Source organism: Mercenaria mercenaria, chromosome 8 (assembly GCF_021730395.1).
Source record: "Mercenaria mercenaria strain notata chromosome 8, MADL_Memer_1, whole genome shotgun sequence".
Lineage (NCBI taxonomy): Eukaryota > Metazoa > Mollusca > Bivalvia > Venerida > Veneridae > Mercenaria > Mercenaria mercenaria.
In genome coordinates, this window is record NC_069368.1 from 24,749,663 (window position 1) to 24,777,293 (window position 27,631).

General features: G+C 35.9%; 2 protein-coding genes across 3 annotated transcripts; one reads left to right on the forward strand and one right to left on the reverse strand.

Annotated features, from left to right (window-relative positions):
• Positions 1–448: 448 nt before the first annotated feature.
• On the reverse strand, positions 449–14,377 carry LOC123522854 (protein ABHD8-like). 2 transcript variants are annotated; one of them, XM_045300331.2, is made up of 6 exons: positions 14,263–14,377; positions 9,963–10,819; positions 9,353–9,479; positions 8,294–8,461; positions 7,411–7,618; positions 449–6,926 (listed from the first exon to the last, which is right to left on the reverse strand). In XM_045300331.2, the coding sequence occupies exons 2-6, from the start codon at positions 10,774–10,776 to the stop codon at positions 6,720–6,722; spliced, it is 1,524 nt and encodes a 507-aa protein (XP_045156266.2). In that variant the 5' UTR covers positions 10,777–10,819; positions 14,263–14,377; the 3' UTR covers positions 449–6,719. The 2 variants fall into 2 exon arrangements, with proteins under 2 accessions (XP_045156266.2, XP_045156265.2); XM_045300330.2 differs by having other exon boundaries at positions 14,241–14,298.
• On the forward strand, positions 14,284–27,379 carry LOC123522855 (uncharacterized). Its single transcript, XM_045300332.2, has 2 exons — positions 14,284–14,406; positions 26,463–27,379. The coding sequence occupies exons 1-2, from the start codon at positions 14,360–14,362 to the stop codon at positions 26,998–27,000; spliced, it is 585 nt and encodes a 194-aa protein (XP_045156267.2). The 5' UTR covers positions 14,284–14,359; the 3' UTR covers positions 27,001–27,379.
• Positions 27,380–27,631: the final 252 nt, after the last annotated feature.

Consider the following 27,631-nt stretch of genomic DNA (forward strand, 5'->3'; position numbering starts at 1 on the left):
TTAAATCTCTTAAAAACTTAAATTGCTGCAACTTTCTTTGTAATAAAGATAAATATAAGGCCATATGGGTCCCCTAGTTTAATTAAATGGTTACATGGTTGTATATGTAAAAAATAAAATGATGTTAAATAAATTTGTTAATGTAGAAGTCTTCATTGTTGTTTCCCCCTGTTAAGACCATAACTGGAAAATAAGACATTTTGTTCTACCCAAGCCAGGTTGGTGTGACCTCATTTCACCTTTGCTTCTAAACAGAAATTGACAAATGTTCTTGGCAGGTGAATGAATGAAAGAGTGGTGTGGCAAACTTTAGTTTGGATTCAAACATACAAGTAGAATTAGCCTATAGGAAGCTCCTAGTAAAAATACATATAATGTAAAGACAGATAGGGGTGGTGGGGGCGGGTTATGATAATAGAACAACTTGGGATATTAAGAGATGACACAATTTGTTTTTAATGACTCTTTAATATAAAAGGAAAACAAACATCAACAAAAAAAATAAAAATAACAAAAACATATTTATACAAATATGTGCCAATAGACAAACATGTCTTTAGTCAACTAGTGTGATATAACTACCATTAAAAAGTGATTTCAGTGATACAATACATAACAATAATGTTTGTTTTTGTTTTGCTTTTGTAAGGTTAAACTTATAGGTCTTAACTGTGACTTTCAAGCTTACGATGGTGGAGGAAGACCCAATGTACCCCTCTGTGCATTATATCATCACAAGCATGAACCTGGGTAGAACCATCGGCCTTCCCTAAGCTAGCTGGATGACTTCCTCACATAAGGATTCAATGTCCAAAGACAACCAACAGAGCAGGGAATGCCACAGTTGAATTAATATATACATGTAACAAATCTGCTTTTTTGATGTTTTATTTAGTAATACATCTTAAAAATACCTAAAAAATATACTGTTGAAAAATAACCATATCTTTTGAAAGATCTTTTACGTATGACATTACAAATTTCAGCACTGAACTACGTTATCATATGCCGTTATTCATTCTACAGAGCTGACCCAATTTCAAAAAGTCCCGGAAATACACGATTGTAAATGTTTGAAACAATAATCACGCTAATTTCCTTAAAAGGAAGGAAACTCCTAACAAGTGAACAACATATCACTATTCTGCTTTATATAAAAAGAAAATTAATTGTGTCCTTTTGTTACTATCTAGAAAGGGGGGTCTTAAGTTCTAAATACAACCGAAACTTGATATCTCCAATTCCAAAGGATTGAGAATTTTACTTCGAGTTTGTGCACAAGTTTTTTTGCAACAGAACTTGAAAATGCCTTTGTGATAGCCGGAAATTTGAGAAGAGTTAAAGATAGCGAGTTTCAACTGTGTATGAGACTACAAAATTCTAAACTACCAAGTTTCAACTGTGTATGAGACTACAAAATTCTAAACTACCTAATGTTTGTGATTTGCAAATAATAAAACTATGTTTTGTAGATTATAATTATGTTTGTTTGATTACAAATACCAACAATGAAATAAATTTCAAATTTACCTTTATCTTTAAAATTTTATATTTATGAATTCATGTCCCACAAAACAGCAGTTTTGACCTAAATCTTATGCTGGACACAAGTGATTCTGCCTTTGTGACCACTGTAGATATGATCAGCCTGTACATTCATGCAGTCTGATCATGATCTGCACTGTTCACCATTCAGTCAGTATCTTTTTGGTTAGCACCCCTTTTAAAAGTTAATTGTACAGTCCAAATGGAAAGATGAACAAGTTGACATTATAGAAATTTAACATGGTAAGGATTAAACCATGACATTTTATGTCAACAAAATTAAATTCTTTCAAAATATCAACATTTTACCAGAACATCTGAATGAAATGTTGTTAGAATACTAATCACATATAAACACAAATGAAAAATGTTAAAATCTCTATGAAAATATCTAACTAGTTTAGTAGGAGTAAAATAGTGTTTTGAGGCAGTAGCTTTTGACCTTTTGAGATCGAAAACAAAAAAGTTGTAATGAAATGTCATGAACTTCAAAACAAACAAGGTATATATCTATATATATACATTGTATACCAAAGGAGCGCCACTGTGCGAAAACCACAGTAATCAGTTTGATCTGGTTGCTTATCAGTTGCATTAAAATGCTGAAACTGATAAACAAACTGTACGGATATGCAGTGATGTGGTTCCCTGCTTGTTGCAAAGCCCTATGATGTTGATTTTAGCACAGCAACACTTAAATGTACAAGTAAAAAAAATAATAAGTACAAAAAGAACACTTTCATATGATTTTGGTGAAAATGTTGAGTTGCCCTGTACTTGTGATAAACAAGGTAATTCAAAGATATGTAAAAATATCACAGACACAATATATAAAATGGATGGAATGTACAAACTCAGAAGAGGTGATTGTAAAACGCATATCACCCACCCCATGATGGCCTACCGAAGGAAACTTCATGAGTAATTTTCTGTCTGAAGCAAGCTGTTACACCAGCAATGGTGGGTCATCTGTGGGCCATAAATAATCTTGCTGTTAATGTGTTCTTGAGATAAAGATTCTGATCGATTTTTAGTTGTCAAGCTTGACCTTTGACCTACTGCCCCACAAAACAATGGAGCTCCTCTACTGACCATATACAACCCTACTTTGTTGGCTGTAGACCAAAGCATTCTTCATTTATTTATAAGAAACTTTGATAAAAACTGTTTCCAGTCTCAAGGTCACTGTGACCTTGACCTTTGACAGGTGTAATCTAGTGACCACAGGCAATCATACCATTTAGTCTGACGACTGTAAGTCAGATGTGCTCTCCTGTCATTGATCAGAAACCATTTTCAGTCTCAATATCACTGTGACATTGACCATAAACTTTACCTATCAATCCCTAAAATAGTACAGATTATCTACTGACAACAGGCAATATTTCTATGAGGTTTCATAACTCACTAGGACAAAATGCTCCTTCACTAAGTAACTGGTAGGAAACCAATCAACATGATCAAAACAACATAAACTTTCTAAATAACAAAGCAGAATACATCTTGTCCATTTTGTGTACTTGCATTCATTTCACAAAAACAATACTTTGGAATATTTTTTTTTTCGCATAATAATTCACCATCCCCACCAAAAGGATTTTAATTTAACAACCTATAATAATTTACTGGAAAATAAATCTAAAATAACACAAGTCAAAAGGAATCGACACAGTTATTACTGACTTGATCCAACATTGATCAACACTTAAATACACGACATAATTATTCGAAAGTATGAAACCTACAATAAACTAACATTGTCAACTATTACAACCATGTTATATGATAGTTTGAATACTTCACTTAGAACCTTTCTTTTTTTATATATTTAACCCATATACAACAACAAATGAAATATCGATATTGCAATTTCATATTATGAAAATCCCTGTATTTTCACCTTTTCTTTGATTTTATTTTTTAAATAGTATCCATTACAATCTGGTCTTCAGATATAAAGAAAATGGTAACTACAAACTGATAACAGGTTTCTGCATAAAATATATAAAAATAATTTCCTGAAGTCTGTTAATAGATCTCAGTAAAACATACGAAAAATATTGCAGCTTGCTACCTTCAATACTTCAAATTAATTGAAATTATTTGTACAATTAATTTGAATATTTAATGGTTGCAAGCATGTGATAAGATCGTAGTTACCATTTCCTTTATATATGAAGATCTGACTACAAAAAACACCATAGAAAATTCCTTTCCTGTGAAATATATATTTTCTAAACAATAATTAGAATCAAGATGAGCAATTTCTGGTGTGAAAACCAGCATTAGGGCTTTGCGATCAATATGCATCCAGATCAGCTGCACGACCATGCAGTCTAATCTAAATCCATACTGTCTTCTTTTATCATTTGTATACATGTACTGTATTAATAAACTGACAGCATGGATGTGCTCAGATCTGTATCCTTGCTGTTTGTAAAGCCCTAATGTTGGTTTTTGCTCAATGGTGTTCCTTTATAAATGTATCTATCACTAAAAAAGGGAGAAAATAATTTGCATGTAGGAGGGCAAAGTACTTGACATGTTTGTATAAAAAAAAAGAACATATGTTAAGGTACTTAAGATACAAGAGATATTAATTTTAGCACTATGTTACATATGTAAATATTATTAGTATGTACTAGAATAGATATACAGGTATTTTGTAAGTATATCCATTATGTACATGTCAGTTTTCGACAGATGCTTGCAACATATGTGGGTGGGGTGACACCTGAAGCATGCAAATCTGATTGTATTATGACTGAAAATAACTTTGTCGCAAAAGCAACAATATGCACTAAAAATGTTAAAAAAAATCTTTTCTGAATAACATGCAAAACAGAAATAATGAAAAGAGGACCATGAAGGCCATGTATAATCACTCACCTGACCTAGCATTTGACCACAGTATTAAAATGACTTAGATTTCATAAAGAGTAATATTTTGACCATGTTTCTTGAAGATCAGGCAGACAATGTTGGCATCTGGGCCTGACCCTCCATTCTGTGCCTGATCCTCCCCACTGAGACTGACCTTCCTCTCTGGGCCTGATCTAACCCTCTGACCCTGACCCTCCTTCCTTGGTCTGACCCTGATCTTCCCCTCTGGCCCTGATCCTGACCCTCCACTCTGTGCCTGACCCTCCCTTCTGGGCCTGACCTTTCCCTCTGGATTTGACCTGGACCCTTCCCTCTAGGCCTGATCCTGACCATCCCCCTGTGCCTGACCTGTCCTGTACCTGACCGTCCCCTCTGGGTCTGATCTGGACCCTACCCTCTGGGTCTGATCCTGACCCCTCACACCCCACCCCCTGTGCCTGACCTTCCCTTCTGGGTCAGACCTAGACCCTTCTCTTTAGGCAGGATCCTGACCCTATAGGTCTGACCCGAACCCCTTCCTCTGGGCCTAATCCTGACCCTCCTCTCCAGGCCTGACCATTCCCTTCCCCCTGTTAAAGAAATGGATATCAAGAATTTAGTGTATAACAAATTCAAGCACAAAAGCTGGTATTAAGAAATCCATAAAGTTATAATTGTGTGAGTATCAGTAGGTTGGCAAGACAGACATTTTCTTGAAAATAAACAGATCAAGTGTGCATCTCATTTACATCCACCACACTAGGGCCGGGACGATTTCAAAATCTGAAACCGGTTAATCATTTGTATGAAATCAAATCGAATTGGTTAATCGGCCACCATATCTTAAATGCTGTTTTCTTTCCTGACGACCGTATCAAGGTACTTCCAGCAGCTGACTTCATTAGGAACTTACGGACTTTATCGTTTGGAAGCAGTGTGATAATTAATAAGTCATATTTTGGTGTATTTTATTTTAGATATATCACTACAGGCAAATCCGAGACTATTGATTATGTTCAAGTTGATGTGTTTTAGCGGAAATATACTGCGGGTCTATGTGCTGGTCAAAGAAATGTATAAAGTACGATTCGTGATGTTTATTGTTTGCGAGCCATTAGCCGTTTTGCAAAATTGAAACCAGTTTCACTTAGTAATCGAATTGGATCTGATTAACCGTGTAATCATCCCAGTCACAGTGGGTTTTTAGTACATTTTTGTACTTGTTTTTCAAGAAATTGCAAAATTAAAGAATATATCGTGTTTTAAAACACAGGTTACTAATGAAAAGTGTACTGAAATCTACATTACTGTAAAAGCAATTAATTTACTTTCACATGTGAAGGAAGCTAAAAACTTACTTAAATCACTCCAATTTCAACCTTCTAATAAATTCATGTGACGCGGTACATGATTTGCACCTCTGTGCAGGCTGATCATGGTATGCACTGCTCAATATTCAGTCAGTGAATTTTCAGAGAACACCCCTTTGAATAATAAACTGTACTGCCCAAACTGAATGATAGACCAGCCCATTTCAGAAATTTAGCAGGGTAAAGGTTAAGCAGTACAAAATCTCACTCATTTAAAATTATCAAAAGACTACCCATCAGTCATGGATGATACTCTAATTAATATTGGTAAATAAAAAAACATTTTTTTTAACATCTAACAAAATTTGTAACTGATAACCTGATCTGTGATATAAATGGAATTTAAAGATCAAAGAAGTAAAAAGGAATCACTAATTGCCATCTGATATGCAACAATTTCTTTTGAAATTTAACCTCCCCAAATTAATGTTGTTTCAGTCAATGTGATTGTTCTGACCTTATAGGCTTATATAAACATCTTTTTTCACAAATGTATTATATGTACATTTGTTAAGCTATCTAATTCAGCAAGTGTCTATAGTTAATTATCAACATAATTTAATGTTACTGTTGAATTATATAAAGGAGTCTTACACAGTTTGTGAAAGATTCTAAAAATGCCCTGAAATAACATATTATGCATGAAGTGTTAAATCAATAGCTCTTAAAATTATACTGACTATATTAACCATTAGCCTGCTGGTGGCAAGTGGTTCTGCCTTTGTGACCAGTGCAGACCAAGATCAGGCTGATCATAGTCTACACTGTTTGTTATTCATTTAGTAAATATTCAGCGAACACCACTTTGAATAATATATGGTATTGATGGACCAGTCCATTTTAGAAATTTAGCAGGCTAAAGGTTAAATTCAACTTTACTGGTTGCCAGACTTCCTTGTTAATCATAGCCTGGCTTACTTTCCATTAAAATTATGTTCTTCATCATGCCAACTGTTTTGATGTCCGATGCTTCACAGATCTTGCAGATTTGGCACTTGAGAGGCGTGTTTTTGGTCTGTCGGTTTCCAGCGGCTCGTAATTATCTTGAAAGATAAATTCGTACATGACTTGGTTCACTTTTTTCGGGGCTTCCATCATTACCATGTGACTAGCGTTGTCAATAACAACCAGATGGGAGTAGTATATTGCCTAGAAAAAGGAAAACAAACTACTCATTAAAATACCGCGCCCTAGCATGCTTTAACCTTTAGTCTGGTGGTGGCAATTTGTCCAGTGCAGACCAAATTCGGCCTGCACATCCATTCAGGCTGATCATAGTCTGCACTGTTGACTATTAAGTAAGTAAATTTTCCGTGAACACGCCTTTAAATAAGAAATGGTACTGCCTAAATTGAATGATGGACCAGTCCATTTTAGAAATTTAGCAGGGTAAAGGTTAAACTAGAATTTTATTATATGTTTGCATGTCCTTGCAGGCTGATCGTGGTCTGCATTGTTCGCTATTCAGTTAGTAAATTTTCAGTGAACACCCTTTTTTATAATAAATGCTATTGCCCACATTGAAGGATGGACCAGCCATTTTTAGAAATTTAGCAGGGTAAAGCTTAAGGGCCTTATTACAACTTCTAAAAACATTATGTTACATGGACCTTGAAGACTGATTCTATCTAACCTGTTCCATCTCCTGTTCTTCCTCCACTGACACAAACTTATCAAATTTCCCGTGTAACAGTAATGTAGGTGCCGTAAGCCATTGATGATATAGTTCATCACCGTCCAACCAATCCTGACCTTTCATCATATGACTGAGAACATACACTGGCAAGTCAAAGGCTTGTTCCCGAGATAGCCCACTCATTTTGGTATTGTGGAAAGCATTTCTGTAATGAATACGTAATGTGTTTTAAAGAAAGGCCAACTTACGATGCAGAATTATTTCATAAGAGGATGCTATTCAACTGGCTTACAGATGGTATGGTGGTTCTACCACTGGCAGGTGGTCATCCACACCTAATACAAATAATAATGTCCATAGACAAAGGTGCCTTGGGTTTTCCTCTGCCAAACTGGAAAGTCATCGTATGACCAAACATTGTGTCTTAAATGCTTAACATTTGAACTAGAGACTGGTTTAACTGAAATATATGTCTTTTCTGGCTTAATTCCATTTTGTACTAACATTTCAAAAGCAGTTATTGAGTAGTTTAATGGCTCATAATTCTGCTAAATCTCACTAGAGCAGAAAAGACAAAATACATGTAAATACTACGCTTGGTAACTTACAATCCTTTCCTTAATTTTACCGGTACATTAAAAAAGAAGTATTCAAATATCCAAAATAGCACCTAGTATGTGTGTAGAATTAATGCATTTTGATATAACCCCACTTCGTTTTTTCCTATCATTCAATATTATGTTATCAGTATAATGTCACATTCATTGTTTATCATAGATGCAAGTTATCCTGATGAAGGTGTTTAGCTGATGCATGGATGTGATAAAATTCTATGGTACGTGTTGCTGAAATATGGAAATTTCTATAAAATATAACAAACCTCTCAAACTTGCTGAAGATACAAGGTTTGAGGCAAGCCAACATACATGATGGAAGAGAGAACACGCCCGGCTGTGGGGCAAGGGGTATTGGGGCTCCACCACTTATCAGCACAAGCTTGGAAACACGTCTTGCTCTACGACGACCTAGGGCTGCAGCAAATGCACACCTGCATACCATTCAAAATAAACAAAAAGTCAGTGTAAAGCTCACTGTACAAATATGATTATACTTACATGTATATGTAGTTCTTTTTCATCTAAAACTTGAAAGAAACTTAACATATAAAATTATATAGAGCATCAAATCTAAAGAGGAAGGTAGTTGATAATGTTGTAAGAAGTTTAAGATGTCATAACTTTTCTGATGAAACAAATATTTAACTTACAGAATTCATTAAGGGGGATTCAAAAGTTAAGGGTCATAAAAAAGTTACAATAGTAATGAAACACCACTCTCGCATGCATTAACAGCTCAAGCACTTAGGCTCATTCGAACATTCATGACAAGACTTAGTGGTCCAAAAATGTTTTCCTAATATTTTCTGTTTGGATAGCTAAGAAAAGCCTGGATAACTCATCATTTGCTCAAAGCCTTTTGACCTCAAGCAATCAGTTTAATTTATTGTATAGATCTAGAGAAAGAAAAAATACAAAACTTAGCATTAAGCCTGCAGTAAACAGAATAAAACAGCATCTTTTGAAGGAGTAGGAAAGTTTATAAATAAATTGATTTGATATATGAAACCCATCATCTATCAAATCATTCATAACACTGACAAAAGTTTCAATTAATCAAAAATATTTCAGCAGTTAGAATTAAAAAAAAGAAAGAAATTCTGAGCAAAGAGGCAGCTAATTCAGCGTTTCAGCTTATGACATCATTACCACATAGTTGAATTTTAATATCTACTTAAACAATACTGATTTACAATTTTCAACAATTAATAAAAATGAAAATTCAAATTTGATTACAAGAAATCAAATTCAATTCCATTTTTTTTCTGCAATTACATTGTTCATCTGCATGGATGCTTATCCATTTAACAACCATTACATACCCATAGGAATGTCCAACGACAACATTCTGTCGTTTGCAGTACTTGTCAAATATGAGTTCTAGGTCATTTAGGAGCTCATTGAAATGGTACGCTCTTTCAAAGTCAGGACTGCAGCTTAATCCATGACCTGTTTAACAAGCAAAAACACATCAAGTTGACAGCAAGTATTGAATGTCTGTATCCAGTCCACAATTAGTTTTCGTATTAATAAAAAGTTAGTAATACATTGTATGTATAAAAATACCAACTAAACCAAAAGTCATAGCTTTAATCTTGACATAAAAAATGAAAAGTAATCAACATAATAGATTACTGTGAAATCATTAATATTCATGGGGGATTAATTTTTGTGGAATTCTTGGTTCAGTCAATCCACAAAATTTAACCCCAACGAACAAGTAAAATTCCCATTCTTTTTTTGTTCAAAAGTTGAAATACAAAATTCATATCCCCACGAAATTGCCTTTTTATCAAAACCACGTAATTTCATGCCAACGAAATTAAATGATTTTACAGTAATTTTGAGGGTTTGGTGCAAAACGACTGTCATACATAATTATGAACTAAAGAAGGAAACACAACCGTTTTGCACCAAGTCTTCATGATATACCTATCAAGTCTGGAGCTATAACTTCAAGTCCAAGGCTGGCAAAGAACTCAAGCTGGGCATTCCAAATATCTGCTGAGCCCCCTACACCATGTATAAAAAAAAAAGTTGCATCCTTAAATGGTGAGTCAAGGTGTGTCACAGAGGTGTGATCTATATCTGGAAGATTTGATAATGTGTCATTTACATCAGACGTGGCTAGAGATTTTGCACCACGTTTAAAGCTCCTAGCACTAACGGGTCTGTGATCTTTTGTTTTACGAGGAGACCTAGCACTTTTATGCAGAGAACTGGAATGAACGTCTTCCTCAAGTTCAAGGTTGCTTTCTCCTATCTGACCTAGCGCATGCACTTCAGAAGAAGGTCTTTGAACCGCAACATGGACTCCAGAAACAGACTGAGCTCCCTGGGAGTACAGTGAGTTTCGTGAAGGCGAATGTATCTGAGATTTTCCGTGTGATAAATTCAAATAATCAGACTTTTCCCTTTCATTTTGAACATTTTTTTCTTCTTTGATTTCATGTGGAGCTACTGTTTCTTGATGTTCCGATTTTGCCTTATTTGAATTCCCATGATTGGTTTCTTGTCTTTGACCCAAAAGATGAGGCGGTACTGCAACCCCAGAACTTAACGCTCCAAGCTCTCGGTACTGCAGGTAGGCCTGCATTTCTTTTTCAAATTTCTCATCTCTTTCCTTCGGGTTAAGCCGTTTTACACGTAAATGCCTGCTAGGTCGTATTTCAATAATACTATCACATGAACCTGGTTCCGGAGCAATGCGACGTGAATTCCTGGACTGTCTGACTCCATTTGCCATTACAATAGAAAACTTCTACTAGATTTTTAACTGATGTTGTTCCCTGAAAATAGAGAGGTATTTTTATACATTCATGAAGAATAATTGTTGATTTAGTGAACAACTTTAATAATCATTGCCTGAAAAGAAAATAAAGAGATGCAATCATTACCCTAGCATTTGTTTAAGCTTTACCCTGCTAAATTTCTAAATTGAACTTGTCCATTTACTGTTAAAAGGGGTGCTTACCAAAAATATACTGACTGAATGGTGAAAAGTGCAGATCTTGATCAGACTGCACAGATGTGCAGGCTGATCCTGATCTACACTGGTCGCTAAGGCAGAATCAATCCTGCCCAGCATGGTAAGTGTTAAATTGATTGGCAATGACTGTAATACCATACCTGCATTTTATATTAAAACAAAACTGATTTTTAATAAGCATGGTTACAGCTTCCGAAAATTCTGCACTGTGTTTAGCAATCATGACAAGTAACCAGTCAGCCTGAATTACAACTGTCTCATTGAAAATTTCAAAATTAAACTTAAACGGTCAGGGGTGTAACTGTTTCAAATTATCGCAGTTTATAACCCATTTGAGTTACTGCTTATACTTTTCATAACTTGTTTCAGTTATCATAAAATATTACAAAGCCCTCCTGTGCCAATTCCTCATTTTGAATGAGACTAATGCAATTACTTCCTGAATCTTTGAACTTTTATCTTTCCAGCTATGCAGTAAAAAATTTTACACAAGGCTGATAAAGGTTTACGCAAAAGTTTCGAAGCTATAAAACTCTTAACATTCCATTATGCTTATCAGGTCATGATCAGACTAAAAGAGAATTTGATTAACCACAGTTTGCTACTAATTTCACTTTAAAGGTCACTTTGTGAGAACAGCAAAAAGACTCTTTTTTTTAATAACTTACCTGAGTTAACTATATATTATAACTATTACAGGTTATAAAATGCTTGAAAAAGTAACTGAAAAAGGTTACATAACTTAAAACAGTTACACCCCTGACTGTTAAAAGACACTAGGACTGGAATGATCTTTTTCGTTTACTTAAGTATCATCCTTTACTATCACAAGATTTGGTAGCCAGTTTAAAATCAGAAGTACATAGCATTTCCCTTGTTTCTGTCCATATTTTGTATAAATGATAAAATCAGAAAGTCTGGCAATTCTTACTTGACTATATATGCTTTTTAAAAACCACTGGCACAGTATGGACAGAAAATTAAGTTGAAGGTCAGCTTCAGGTTTGAGTTCATTTGTAGATCTGTGTTGTATCTAGAATGGGATGACCCATAGGTCTAGTAGTAACACACCTGACTACGAATTCAGAAGTCTGTGGTTCAATAATTGAGCCACACCATGAGAAAATCAACATAGTGGCTTTGCGACCAGCATGGATCCTGACCAGCCTATGCATCCGCGCAGACTGGTCAGGATCCATGCTGTTCACTAACTGTTTCTCTAAATGCAATAGCCTCCTGGCTTTGAAAGCGAACAGCATGGATCCTGACCAGACTGCGGGGATGCGCAGGCTGGTCTGGATCCTTGCTAGTCGCAAAGCCACTGTGTTGATTTTCCCATGGTGCGGCTCAGTTATAGTCTAAGATGCTTGTCAATGTCTTAATTCCTACTAACTGAGATGCCAGTGCTGTTATTTCTACGGGGTCTATTAGCAGAGTGCTATGGTATCACACCCTGATTTTATCTACATGAATCTGTCTCTCAAACTTATCTTTGCATGTCAGGTCACAACAGTTGCTTCCTAATCATAATCATTTGTTTGACAGTAAGAAGTAGCTAAATAGAAATCTTAGTATTGGTTAGCCAGCCTTATTTTATTGACATACCTTTAATTATGTCTCTAATCTCAAGTGTTATTTTTATGCACATAAATCCACTGGCTATATCAACCATAATTTTAATTACAATTATCTAATATTTCAACACAAAAACATTGTAAAAAGTTACCTTTTTTAAAGTTTAAAAAAAAACTGGGAAACAATAAATGTGAGGAACAACACGCCAAACACCGAGTCAAGTTTAAACTAAATTTAATCAACCTGCAGTTTCGGTTATTTACCATAAACCTTCATCAGGATAAAATAGTAACAGAAATTCAGGCCTAAAGGTATACAAAATCATACAAAATGTCACTAAAAATAGAACGTTTTTGGCACCAATTAAAAAAATTCTCGGAACAGTGCCAAGAATTTTTCAAAATACTGAAATCTGGAGTTTTCTGTTATTTTCTTTAAGAATTTCATAAATGCTAGAAATACACACAATTTGTTCATTGTCTTCATGAAGCATTCCAATTCATCATGGCAGACTGCTTCTGTACTTGATGCTGGGTAAGCTTTTGTAGGTTGTCACTGGTTTGCTAGGTTCTGGTGTTAGCAGTAAGTTTAAAAGAAGATTTAGAATTGATTTCCTCTGCTACTTTCAGTTTGATAATGTACTTATCATTGTAAGATGTTCCGAATGAATATAATTAAATTTATTTAAGTAAAACAGATATTGCAAGTTGGTTCTATTGGATTTAAAGCAACAGTTTAACATAATGGCTGAGGATCAATAGGGTAGCAAAATTTGAAGCTCTTCTTTATATATCTTTCTATACTCAAGCATGACCTACAAACCAATACTAATCTGTGCATTAGCTAGATGAGTAAGTCCACTAAATGATATCCTTTGTTTTACAATTAACAGATCCCTTTCCCTAACATTTCTGAATTACTTCAATACATAATAATTGGAGTGATAAATGGTACATGGCATATTTTTCAATATATTTGTATTTTAATACCAGGTCAATTATGAAATATATGGAATAAAACAATACATAGTGATATGGTGTGAACATGTTATGCCAGTAAAGGTTAGTCATTTTGTTCTAAACAAGTATTTTCCAAACAATTTTTAACTGGCTATAATCAACAATGTAAAATATTTGATGTGGAAATAAATTTAGACATCGATCGCCATGCAATCAAAACATTAACTGAAAGTAAACCAGCTGGTGAAAATACCAAGCTCCTTACTGGGGCTCAAACCTCATCCCTTCTGATCTGTAGATGCTCACTTTAATCATGACACTAAAGGGATAACCCAAAAACAAGGCTTTTGGAAAAGGCCCATATACCTTATCACCAGGTATTTATTGATGCCTATGACATAAACACTGGACTAAGCATTGGACTACAGGTCTAAGGGCAAAGTTTATGACATATTAACAAAAGCATCAACCATTTGTATACGCAAATGACTCTGAATGACATGATATTTTTATATTTACTAGCCAAGCATGTATTTGTTTACATAAATGTCAAGGAAACCAAATAGATTTCACAAATCTCTGCAGATATCAGAAATATATGTGAAAATAGCGGCGACCTTTTTGCAACAATAAAAATTCATGCCATTATGATTTTGAAAATATAAAACAGTGAATTAAAACAGTTACTTTAAATCTGCTAAATTCATACATTTCATAGATTTATGATTGCGGATGTTCTCCTTTGAGAAGAGGATTCAACAAGGGGTGATAACTGTGATCAAATCCGCCGTACCATATTTGACCTCATGATGTTTCAACAAATATTTCGTCGAATGTGCAGTATACAACCAATGTACGATAATAGTTATTCAAGAAATTGTTTATTTTCTCTGTATACGCTAAATGAAATAATCTGACTTTGCCCTCTTTATTGTAAATATTTTCCTGTAATTTTCGATATTCGGACAAGTTATATTTCGGATGCTAGGGATTCGGTAACAGGAGTCTAGAGGTCCAGTAATCAGTATACATGTACTATTATGTATTGTATTACCAGTGTGTAAGGCAGTTGCTGGTAAAAGTTATAATTAGTTGTCATAGAGTTGCTATTATAATTTACATCTTTTTTTGTAATTATTAGCTCATCTGATTTTTTGAAAAAAAATGATGAGTTATTGTCATCACTTGAGCGGTTGTCGGCGTCGGCGTCGGCGTCGGCGTCTGCGTCGGCGTTGCCTGGTTAAGTTTTATGTTTAGGTCAGCTTTTCTCCTAAACTATCAAAGCTATTGCTTTGAAACTTGGAATACTTGTTCACCATCATAAGCTGACCCTGTATAGCAAGAAACATAACTCCCTCTTGCTTTTTGCAAGATTTATGGCCCCTTTTGTACTTAGAAAATATCAGATTTCTTGGTTAAGTTTTATGTTTAGGTCAACTTTTCTCCTAAACTATCAAAGCTTTTGCTTTGAAACTTGGAATACTTGTTCACCATCATAAGCAGACCCTGTACATCAAGAAACATAACTCCATCTTGCTTTTTGCAAGAATTATTGCCCCTTTTGGACTTAGAAAATCAGTTTTCTTGGTTAAGTTTTATGTTTAGGTCAGCTTTTATCCTAAACTATCAAGCTATTCCTTTAAAACTTGCAACACTTGTTCACCATCATAAGCTGACCCTGTACAGCAAGAAACATAACTCCATCCTGCTTTTTGCAAGATTTATGGCCCCTTTTGGACTTAGAAAAATATCAGATTTCTTGGTTAAGTTTATGTTTAGGTCAACTTTTTCTCTTAAACTATCAAAGCTATTCCTTTAAAACTTGCAACACTTGTTCACCATCATAAGCTGACCCTGTACAGCAAGAAACATAACTCCATCCTGCTTTTTGCAAGATTTATGGCCCCTTTTGGACTTAGAAAATATCAGATTTCTTGGTTAAGTTTTATGTTTAGGTCAACTTTTTCTCTTAAACTATCAAAGCTATTGCTTTAAAACTTGCAACTCTTGTTCACCATCATAAGCTGACCCTGTACAGCAAGCAACATAACTCCATCCTGCTTTTTGCAATAATTATTGCCCCTTTTGGACTTAGAAAAATCATTTTCTTGGTTGAATATTATGTTTAAGTCAACTTTTCTCATAAACTATCAAACTATCAGTTTTTCACCATCATAAGTGGACACTGTACATCAAGAAACATAACTCTATCCTGCTTTTTGCAAGAGTGATGGCCCTTTTTAGACTTAGAAAATCATGGGTAGGACAATATTTCTATTATACAAAAAAAATCAGATGAGCGTCAGCACCCGCAAGGCGGTGCTCTTGTTTATAATTGGCAGTGGCTAGAGAACCGGAATCGGTTCCCTGGACAGCGAACTTATTCGTCCGGAACCGGTTCTCTAATCAAAATACCGTGCATAGGCTAGGGAACCGGAATTTTATTTCTATGCATAATGCTGCCGAAATCCACTTGTTTTCTTGGTAAAAATATTATAATTATCTTAATTAATTTTACCATGCCCTTGCATTTATCTGCATTTACTGTCTCCAAAAGTGTACCGTCGCATACCGTGTCTGCCATATTGGAATGATATCAACTAGTACAAACTACTTTGCTGTTGTTTTTAGCTCACCTGTCACATAGTGACAAGGTGAGCTTTTGTGATCACCCTTCGTCCGTCGTGTGTCCGTGCGTCCGTCAACAATTTCTTGTCTGCACGATAGTGGTTTCCCTTACGGAAATATTATAGTTTGCCGCGAACACTTGCTGCGATCATGCTGTGAATATCCGGCGAACATGCCGCGAACACTTTTGATACAATTGGTATAATTGTTCGCGGGATGTTCGTTTGGTGTTCACTTTTCACATGCAAATTAGTTTTGCCACGAACAAGTTGCCGCGAACTTCCCGCGAACAAGTAGCTGTGAACTTCCTGCGAACAAGTTGCTGCGATCATCCCGTGAACTAGTTGCTGCGAACATCCCGCGAACTAGTTGCTGCGAACATCCCGCGAACTAGCTGAAAACCATCTCTACAGAAATTGTGTACAAAAAAGCATGTACAGAAAAAGTGCAAAAACAAATGAATTAGTAGGAATCAGGAATATAAATTAAATTTTATTGAATAAACTTGAACACTGAGGTTGTAACAAATTCAAATTGTCAATGTCTGAACTTTTTCATATCATATTTGGAGCATTTTAAACAAAGTTTTAATGAAATAATATGTTTGAATATTTACTGTTACTTGTCATTTCAATAAAAGTGTCTGAGTGCATGTATTCATTTCATCCCAATGTTTTTCTTCACACTGCTTATAAGTTATATGTATCACTACAAATCTGTCATAGTTTTACATGTTAATTATCATACTTATGAAGCTTAAAAATTGTCAAAATAAGCTAGTTTTATATTTCTTTTTAGATAATCTGATACAGCTCTGCAAAAGGTTAAGCATATTTATTTCATTTTCAAAATTCCTTATGTTTACTGAGATATATGAGTATAGATATTAAACAAATTTTCTGACTTACCACAAAAAAGTATATATTCCTATCAGCCTGTAAGAATCACTTATGAAACTGTCTGTAATGCACACAGATTTCCTTCTAAACATGTCCAGAATATCTGGTTGTAATTAACTTATCAGACTCAAACTGTGACCTTACAGATAATGTTACAAATTAATTGATCTACAATTACCTGCTCTTATAAAAGCTCTTCAGTAACAGTTTACCAAAAGATTATAATCTTCTAAGTACTTCTTGCGAATATGCCGCGATCATTGCTCTTCCTGCGAATATCCCGCGAACTAGTATCAAACCAATCACGGCATGATCACGGTAGCAGCGAATATCCCGCGAATACTTCCTGCGAATAGGTACGTTCGCCGCATGTTCGCAGCATGTTCGCGGCATGTTTGCAGCTTTTTGACCATTTCATAAGGGTTCATTTATGATTTTATTTTAACCAAACTTGCACACAACTTGTATCACCATAAGATCTCGCCATGAACTGGCCAGATCCCATTATGGGTTCCAGAGTTATGGCCCCTGAAAGGGCCAAAATCAGCTATTTTGACCTTGTCTGCACAATAGCAGCTTTATTTATGATTTGATTTTTACCAAACTGGCACACAACTTGTATCACCATAAGATCTTGGTTCCTTTCTTGAAATGGCCAGATTCCATTATGGGTTCCAGAGTAATGGCCCCTGAAAGGACCAGAATTAGCTATTTTGCCCTTGTCTGCACAATAGCAGCTTCATTTATGATTTGAATTTAATCAAACTTGCACAAAACCTGTGTTGCCATAAGATCTCAGTTCCTATGTTGAACTGGCCAGATCCCCTAATGGGTTCTAGAGTTATGGCTCCTGAAAGGGCCAAAATCAGCTATTTTGACCTTGTCTGCACAATAGCAGCTTTATTTATTATTTGATTTATACCAAACTTGCACACAACTGGTATCACCATAAGATCTTGGTTCCTTTGTTGAACTGGCCAGATTCCATTATGGGTTCCAGAGTAATGGCCCCTGAAAGGACCAGAATTAGCTATTTTGCCCTTGTCTGCACAATAGCAGCTTCATTTATGATTTGAATTTAATCAAACTTGCACAAAACTTGTGTTGCCATAAGATCTCAGTTCCTTTGTTGAACCGGCTAGATCCCCTAATGGGTTCTAGAGTTATGGCCCCTGAAAGGGCCAAAATTAGCTATTTTGACCTTGTCTGCACAAAAGCAACTTCATTTATGATTTGATTTTAACCAAACTTGCACACAACTTGTATCACCACAAGATCTTGGTTCGTTTCTTAAACTGGCCAGATTCCATCATGGGTTCCAGAGTTATTTGGCAGATCCTTCTTTTGCTAACTTACAATAATTTTCTTTTGAATTACTTCCCTTTTACGTTACTATAAATAGCCTATTTTTAGTAACTTTTTTATTATAGGGAAAAACCGAGACCACTTTTCTGTGGTACAGCATGGATGGTACCTCCAATTTTTAGGTGTATTTTGACATATCTGTACCTTGTAAGAATTTTGTTTTTCTTTTTGGTTAAATTTCTTTCCTTTGTTGTTCCTGTCCTTTGGACTTAGATATTTTTTCTGAGGACCTTCTTGTCCTCAAGTACAACATGGAGTGTACCTCCAATTTTTAGGTGTATTTTGACATATCTGTACCTTGTAAGAATTTTTTTTTCTTTTTGGTTTAATTTCTTCCCTTAGTTGTTCCTGTCCTTTGGACTTAGATATTTTTTCTGAGGACCTTCTTGTCATCAAGTGCAATGATAACAGCTGAGCGATATAGGGCCATCATGGCCCTCTTGTTTTTTAAATGTTATTTGCTTCAAACATGTACTATGTCTAAATTGTTTAAATATGAAATATATATTGATTTCTGTTAGCGTCATCACATCGGATGTTTATAGATGTACAAACTAATTTAATTCCCCCATTAAAACTTCCTGCAGATTCTTTGATCACTTAAAATACTGGTTTGTAACACCTCGGCATTTCATGTTCAAAGATATGTGATCAATACAAATTAACAGAAATTACTTAATTTGTTTTAATTGTTAATTCTTTTATTTTATTGTACCTTTTAAGTTTAAATTTCAAGTTTATTTTGGCTTGCTCCAATGCCGACGATATCCGCCTTCATTCATACTAGTTTATTTTATCATTCCAATATGGCGGAGAGTACTGTATGCGGCGAGTACACTTTTGGAGACACAGTAAACACAAATAAATGAAAGGACATGGCTTGCTGAAATGGTAAAGTTAATCAAGATAATAACATGCTTGATACTTACCAAAAGAAACAAAGTGAATTTCTGCGGCTTTATGCATAGAAATAAAATTCCGGTTCCCTAGCCTATGCACAGCACTTTGGCTAGAGAACCAGTTCCGGACGAATAAATTCGCTGTCTAGGGAACTGATTCCAGTTCTCTACCCACTGCCTTTATATTTAGCTATCACCATGATCATGAGAAAAAAACTGAAAAATGGAAAGCAAACTTATGAAATCATCTCCTGTCTTTAAAGATAAAACATAGTCTCCTCTTTGAAAATACCATTCTGTATTCATATTAATTACCAGATCTCTAGACAGCTATGTACAGGGGTAACAGGATCTTCCTACAGGATATTTATGTAACATAGATGCATTGGTACCATGCTGCAGCCATCATTGCAAAAATGTTCTTCCTCGGCACATTTTTTGCAATTACATGCCCATTTTCGAAAAACTGGACATATTTTGTGATGGTGTGTGCAGTCGTCTGTCTATCTGCCCATCTTTTTTCGTGCCTGAAGTATAACATTATAACCATTAAAGATATTATTGACTGAACTTGGCATACAGGTAGATGGCAATGAGATGATGTGCAGAGGGCTTGATTCAGTTCAGTAGGTCAAAGGTCAAGGTCACAAACTGAACTCAAAGGTCAAAATTGGCCATCATATTTAGTGCCCTGAGCATAACTGAATAACTAGGCAAGGTATTGACTTCAAACTTGGGTTGTAGGTAAGTGGTAATGAGATGATGTGTAAGGCTGTTGAACCGGGTCTGTACATTAAAGGTCAAGGTAAAAAATTGAGATCCAAAGATCAAATTTTTCTGTTTTATTTCGTGTCTAGAGCATAACCTGTTAACCATTCAAGGTATTGACTTCAGACTTGGGATTTAGGTAGGTAATGATGAAACGATGTATTGGGTGCATGATCTAGGGTGGTAGGTTAAAGGTCAATGTCACAACAAGGTGAAATTTGCCCATTTCATGTCCAGAGCATAACATAAAAACTATTAAAGGTATTAACTTGAAACTTGAAATATAGTTAGTTGTTGTTGCAGATGGCAACATCTACATTGCACCCCTCTTCTCCCCTGCCTGCTGTCACGCCCTCCATTTTTAGCTCACCTGTCACAAAGTGACAAGGTGAGCTTTTGTGATCGCGCGGTGTCCGTGCGTGCGTGCGTGCGTCCGTAAACTTTTGCTTGTGACCACTCTAGAGGTCACATTTTTCATGGATCTTTATGAAAGTTGGTCAGAATGTTCATCTTGATGATATCTAGGTCAAGTTCGAAACTGGGTCACGTGCCATCAAAAACTAGGTCAGTAGGTCTAAAAATAGAAAAACCTTGTGACCTCTCTAGAGGCCATATATTTCACAAGATCTTCATGAAAATTGGTCAGAATGTTCACCTTGATGATATCTAGGTCAAGTTCGAAACTGGGTCACATGCCTTCAAAAACTAGGTCAGTAGGTCTAAAAATAGAAAAACCTTGTGACCTCTCTAGAGGCCATATATTTCAAAAGATCTTCATGAAAATTAGTCAGAACATTCACCTTGATGATATCTAGGCCAGGTTCGAAACTGGGTCACGTGCCTTCAAAAACTAGGTCAGTAGATCAAATAATAGAAAAACTTTGTGACCTCTCTAAAGGCCATATTTTTCATGGGATTTGTATGAAAATTGGTCTGAATGTTCATCTTGATGATATCTAGGTCAAGTTCGAAACTGGGTCGCGTGCGGTCAAAAACTAGGTCAGTAGGTCTAAAAATAGAAAAACCTTGTGACCTCTCTAGAGGCCATATATTTCATGAGATCTTCATGAAAATTGGTCAGAATGTTCATCTTGATGATATCTAGGTCAAGTTCGAAAGTGGGTCACATGCTATCAAAAACTAGGTCAGTAGGTCAAATAATAGAAAAACCTTATGACCTCTCTAGAGGCCATATTTTTCATGGGATCTGTATGAAAGTTGGTCTGAATGTTCATCTTGATGATATCTAGGTCAAGTTCAAAAGTGGGTCACACGCCATCAAAAACTAGGTCAGTAGGTCAAATAATAGAAAAACCTTGTGACCTCTCTAAAGGCCATATTTTTTATGGGATCTGTATGAAAATTGGTCTGAATGTTCATCTTGATGATATCTAGGTCAAGTTCGAAACAGTGTCATGTGCGGTCAAAAACTGGGTCAGTAGGTCTAAAAATAGAAAAACCTTGTGACCTCTCTAGAGGCCATACTTGTGAATGGATCTCCATAAAAATTGGTCAGAATGTTCACCTTGATGATATCTAGGTAAAATTTGAAACTGGGTCACGTGCCGTAAAAAACTAGGTCAGTAGGTCAAATAAAATAAAAACCTTGTGACCTCTCTAGAGGCCACACTTTTCATGGGATCTGTATGAAAGTTTGTCTGAATGTTCATCTTGATGATATCTAGGTCAAGTTTGAAACTGGGTCAACTGCGGTCAAAAACTAGGTCAGTAGGTCTAAAATTATTAAAATCTTTTGACCTCTCTAGAGGCCATATTTTTCAATGGATCTTCATGAAAATTGATCTGAATGTTCACCTTGATGATATCTAGGGCAGTTTCGAAACTGGGTCACGTGCGGTCAATAACTAGGCCAGTAGGTATAAAAATAGAAAAACCTTATGACCTCTCTAGAGGCCATATTTTTCATGAGATCTTCATGAAAATTAGTGAGAATGTTCACCTTGATGATATCTAGGTAAAATTTAAAACAGGGTCACGTACCTTCGAAAACTAGGTCAATAGGTCAAATAATAGAAAAACCTTGTGACCTCTCTAGAGACCATATTTTTCAATGGATCTTCATGAAAATTGGTCAGAATTTTTATCTTGATAATATCTAGGTCAAGTTCAAAACTGGGTCACATGAGCTCAAAAACTAGGTCACTATGTCAAATAATAGAAAAAACGACTTCATACTCGAAACTGGGTCATGTGGGAAGAGGTGAGCGATTCAGGACCATCATGGTCCTCTTGTTTTAATGCCTGATTCAGTGAACATTTATGTGGTGGGCATATAGCATTGCTGCTGTCTGTATGTGCATCCCAAAATTTTGTGTGTCCAACTCCTCCCACAGTTTTAGCTGATTTGCTTTAAACTTTTCCAAATGAATAAGCTTGATGTTAAGATGACCTCTAAAGAAGGAATTTTTTCTATGACTATTTTTATTGCAGTTATGGCCCTTTGATAGTTTTTCCTGAAAAATCTTGTGTGTCCAACTCCCACACTACGTATTAGCCTTATTTGCTTCAAACTTTCGCAGATGAACAAGCTTGATTTTCAGATGACTTTTCAGGAAGGAATTTTTTCTTTGACTATTTTTACTGCAGTTATGGCCCTATGATTGTTTTTGCTATATAAATAATTTAGAGAAAAATCTTGTGTGGCCAACTCCTTCGACACTGTTAGCTTGATTTGCTTCAAACTCTCACAGATGAACAAGCTTGATGGGCAGATGACCATAAATGAAGGATTTTTTCTGTGAATATTTTTACTGCAGTTATGGCCCTTTGCTAATTTTTGCTAGAGGATGGTGCAGTATGCATGTGGTGGCATCGAGGTCCTGTCAACATTATTTCTAGTTTTCATTATGCCCCCTTTCGAAGGAGGAGGGGTATATTGTTTTGCAGATGTCGGTCGGTCGGTCGGAATGTAGACCAATCCGTTTCCGGATGATAACTCAAGAACGCTTGGGCCTAGGATCATGAAAGTTGATAGGGAGGTTGGTCATCACCAGCAGATGACCCCTATTGATTTTGAGGCCTGTATGTCAAAGGTCAAGGTCACAGTGACCCTGAATAGTAAAACGGTTTCCGATGATAACTCAAGAAAGCTTGGGCCTAGGATCATGAAAGTTGATAGGGAGGTTGATAATGACCAGCAGATGACCCCTATTGATTTTGAGGTCAGTATATTAAAGGTCAAGGTCACAGTGACCCTGAACAGTAAAACGGTTACTGGATGATAACTCAAGAACACTTAGGCCTAGGGTCACGAAAGTTGATAGGGAGGTTGATCATGACCAGCAGATGACCCCTATTGATTTTGAGGTCAGTATGTCAAAGGTCGAGGTCACATTGACCAGGAACAGTAAAATGGTTTCCAGGCAATAACTCAAGAACACTTGTGTCTAGTATCAGGAAAATTGATAGTTAGTTTGGCCATGACCAGCAGATGACCCCTATCAATTTTGAGGTCACTAGGTCAAAGGTCAAGGTCACATTGGCCAGGAACAGTTAAACGGTTTCTGATCTTCTTGTCCAAAACCATAGGGCCTAGGGCTTTGATATTTGGTATGTGGTGGTCCTCTACTAAGATTGTTCAGATTATTTCCCTGGGGTCAAATATAGCCCCACCCCAGGGGTCACATGGTTTATATTGACTTATATAGGAAAAAACTTTGAAAAACCTCTTGTCCAAAACCACAGGGCCTAGGGCTTTGATATTTTGTATATGACATCATCTAGTGGTCCTCTACTAAGATTGTTCAAATTATACCCCAAGGGTCAAATATGCCTCCGCCCTAGGGGTCACATGGTTTACATAGACTTATATAGGGAAAAACTTTGAAAATCTTCTTGTCCAAACCACAAAGACTATGGCTTTGATATTTTGTAATGTAGCATCATTTAGTGGTTCTCTACCAAGTTTGTTCAAATTATCCCTCTAGGGTCAAATATGGCCCCGCCCCAGGGGTCATATGGTTCATATAGACTTATATAGGGAAAAACTTAGAATCTTCATGTCCATAACTTACATCATTGAAATTTGGACCACATGTATAGTTTTGAATGGCAAGATGAACCTTGACATGAATTGACCTTGATCTTGACCTAGTGACCTACTTTCAAATTTCTGTAGCAACAGCCTTCAAATTTGGACCACATGCATAGGTTTGTGTACCAAAAAACCCTTTGACCTTGTTATTGACCTAGTGACCTACTTTCACATTTTTGAAGGTACAGGCTTCAAATTTGGACCACATGCATAGTTTTTTGTTTGAAAATAAAATTTGACCTTGATTTTGACCTAGTGACCTACTTTCACATTTCTCAAGCTACAGCCTTCAAATTTGAACCACAAGCATAGTTTTGTGTACTGAAATGAACTTTGATCTTGAGATTGACCTAGTGACCTACTTTCACATTTCTAAAGGTACAGGCTTTAAATTTGGACCACTTACGTAGTTTTGTGTTCCGAAATAAAATTTGACCTTGATTTTGACCAAGTGACCTAATTTCACATTTCTCAAGCTACAGCCTTCAAATTTGAACCACATGCATAGTTTTGTGTACCGAAATGAACTTTGATCTTGTGATTGACCTAGTGACCTACTTTCATATTTCTCAAGCTACAGGCTTCAAATTTGGACCGCATGCATATTTTTGTGTTCTGAATTGAAATTTGACATTGATTTTTAGCTCACCTGAGCAATGTGAGTTTTTCTGATCACTCGATGTCCGGCGTCTGTCTGTCGTCTGTCTGTCCGTCAACATTTAGCTTGTGTATGCGATAGAGGCCGTATTTTTCAACTGATCTTCATGAAAATCGGTCAGAATGATAACCTTGATGAAATCTAGGCCGAATTTGAAAATGGGTCATCTGGGGTTAAAAACTAGGTCACTAGGTCAAATCAAAGAAAAACCTTGTGTATGCGATAGAGGCTGTATTTTTCAATTAATCTTCATGAATATTGGTCAGAATGATAACCTTGATGAAGTCTAGGCCGAGTTCAAAAATGGGTCATCTCGGGTCAAAAACTAGGTCACTAGGTCAAATCAAAGAAAAACCTTGTGTATGCGATAGAGGCTGAATTTTTCAATTATTCTTCATGAATATTGGCCAGAATGATAACCTTGATGAAATCTTGGCCGAGTTCGAAAATGGGTCATCTCGGGTCAAAAACTAGGTCACTAGGTCAAATCAAAGAAAAACCTTGTGTATGCGCTAGAGGCTGTATTTTTCAATTGATCTTCATGAATATTGGTCGGAATGATTGCCTTGATGAAATCTAGGCCGAATTCGAAAATGGGTCATCTCGGGTTAAAAACAAGGTCACCAGGCCAAATCAAAGAAAAACCTTGTGTATGTGATAGAGGCGGTATTTTTCAATTGAACTTCATGAATTTTGGTCAGAATGATTACCTTGATGAAATCTAGGCGAAGTTCGAAAATGGGTCATCTCGGATCAAAAACTAGGTCACTAGGTCAGATCAAGGAAAAACCTTGTGTATGCGATAGAGGCTGTATTTTTCAATTGATCTTCATGAATTTTGGTCAGAATGATTACCTTGATGAAATTTAGACCAAGTTCGAGAATTGGTCATTGGTCAGAATATTTGTTTCCATGAAATCACTAGGTCAAACATGTTTTACACTGTTATGGTGTGTTTCTTAGGTAAGTGACATTTCTCAAGCTACAGCCTCTAAATTTGAAGCACGTGCATAGTTCTGTCTACCGAAATGAACTTTGACCTTGAAATTGATCTAGTGACCTGCTTTCACATTTCTCAAGCCACAGCTTTGAAATTTGGAGCACATACGCATTGTTTTGTACCAAAATGAAATTTGACCTTGATTTTGACCTTGAGCTAGTCTTGAAATTTGGAACATTCAAAAATGGCTCAGTGGATGGCGCCAAGATCACTCTGTAATCTCTTGTTAAGTTAATAGGTTAAAGGTCAAGGTCAGATTAAACCAGAATGGTAGAACTTTTGTTTACAGTGAGCATATAATTTCTGTTCCTTGTGCAATTACTGAATGCATCAAGGGGGGCATTTCGTGTTCGACGAGCTCTTGTTTACTAATAGCTTCTCTGTCACCACCACTGCATACATTTTGTATACACACACACACACCCTGGTTTTATATTTTGCTTTCCTCCTCCTCTAAAATAACTCTTTGGGCGTATATTGCCCCGCTTGGCGGAGCTCTTGTTTACGTTTAAGATATGAGACTAGCATTTGATCAAATTGACATTCAGTTCTGCAAATTTGTTGTATAAGAAAGCTGCCAAATTTTCATGAGGGAACTGCTCTTGATTTAATTATTGACTTTTGTTGTTTAATTTCAGGCTCAGACTTACAGAGAGCAAGCTGTTTCCAAGATCGATATGCAGTGTGACTGCTAAAACAAATGTGCTGAAAGAACAGGATTGCTATGCCAAGCATATAAACAAATCACAGGGCTCAAGGTCATTAAGCAGCATGGGTCCACTTGGAAATTCAGTTTTGAAAAGTGGAAAATGTATTACTAATAGCATTTTGAAATCAGGGGAGGGTAATAGTATTGTTCAGTCATCACTGCCGACTGCACCGCTAATCAATTTATTAAGTGTGCGAACACTAAGATGGTATTACAGACCAAGTGCAATAAGACGTATGCGAAAACACGGTTTGGAGAAAAGACTCAGTAAGAGATCGCAACGAGAAGTTTTGTTTCGAAGAATTCTCGCCGGCAGGGGTACTTTAACGACATTTGACAGATTTATGAATGAGGTACCAGAAGTTATGCAAAAGAAAAAAGGCAGAAGAGTTGATTTGTTTGATCCTAAAAAAGGCTACAAGTCTATTATAAAAAAGAAAGATAAATTCATTTTTAAAGAGATTTAAATATCTTTATGAAGTTGTCACTTTGGATTTGATGTTATATCATATTTGCAGATCAGGATCCAGTTGCTAAAATATATGTCAACTACTTTAGCTGTTAAAAAATACTTTCTATATTTGAAAATCTTTTTTAAAAAATACACTACATTACTGACTCTGGATAAAACATTAGATAAATTATTCCGCATGTATGAAACAAAGTATAGACAAAATAATCCACTGGACAGTTTGCTCACTGAATAAGGTTTTAAGCAACTCTGTCCTAGTAGCTGTTGCCTTATTTTGGCATATTTATAGTAGTGACAAGTGCAGTCAGGGATTATTCCTCATTGTGCTTGGTGTCAGTACAAATTAATAAAATTGAAAAGAAGAAAAATATGAATGTATTCTTCATGTGTTATATTTTACTAATGATATTACAAGGTAACCTCTGTAACTTCAGATGTTTTTTTTCAGTTAATATTTTTATGCACCCCCCCCCCCCCCCCCCCCACCACCACTTGACACACACAAAACAATTATAGAGAAGGTACTTAGATTTGCCGTTGTCTGTAAACCATACATGATTATGTCTTTTAAACTTTTTGTTGTGCATATAAAAAAAAAAGTATTTAATCTTCAATCTTTACACATC

Excerpts from the sequence above, each read along its gene's own strand:
- LOC123522854 (XM_045300331.2), bottom strand. The coding sequence starts at position 10,776 with ATGGCAAATGGAGTCAGACAGTCCAGGAATTCACGTCGCATTGCTCCG. Across the intron at positions 8,462-9,352 it reads GTCGTTGGACATTCCTATGG|GTGTGCATTTGCTGCAGCCC; the intron begins GTATGTAATGGT and ends AATGGTATGCAG. Across the intron at positions 6,927-7,410 it reads AAGAACAGGAGATGGAACAG|GCAATATACTACTCCCATCT; the intron begins GTTAGATAGAAT and ends TCCTTTTTCTAG.
- LOC123522855 (XM_045300332.2), top strand. The coding sequence starts at position 14,360 with ATGATGTTTCAACAAATATTTCGTCGAATGTGCAGTATACAACCAAT. Across the intron at positions 14,407-26,462 it reads ATGTGCAGTATACAACCAAT|GCTCAGACTTACAGAGAGCA; the intron begins GTACGATAATAG and ends GTTTAATTTCAG.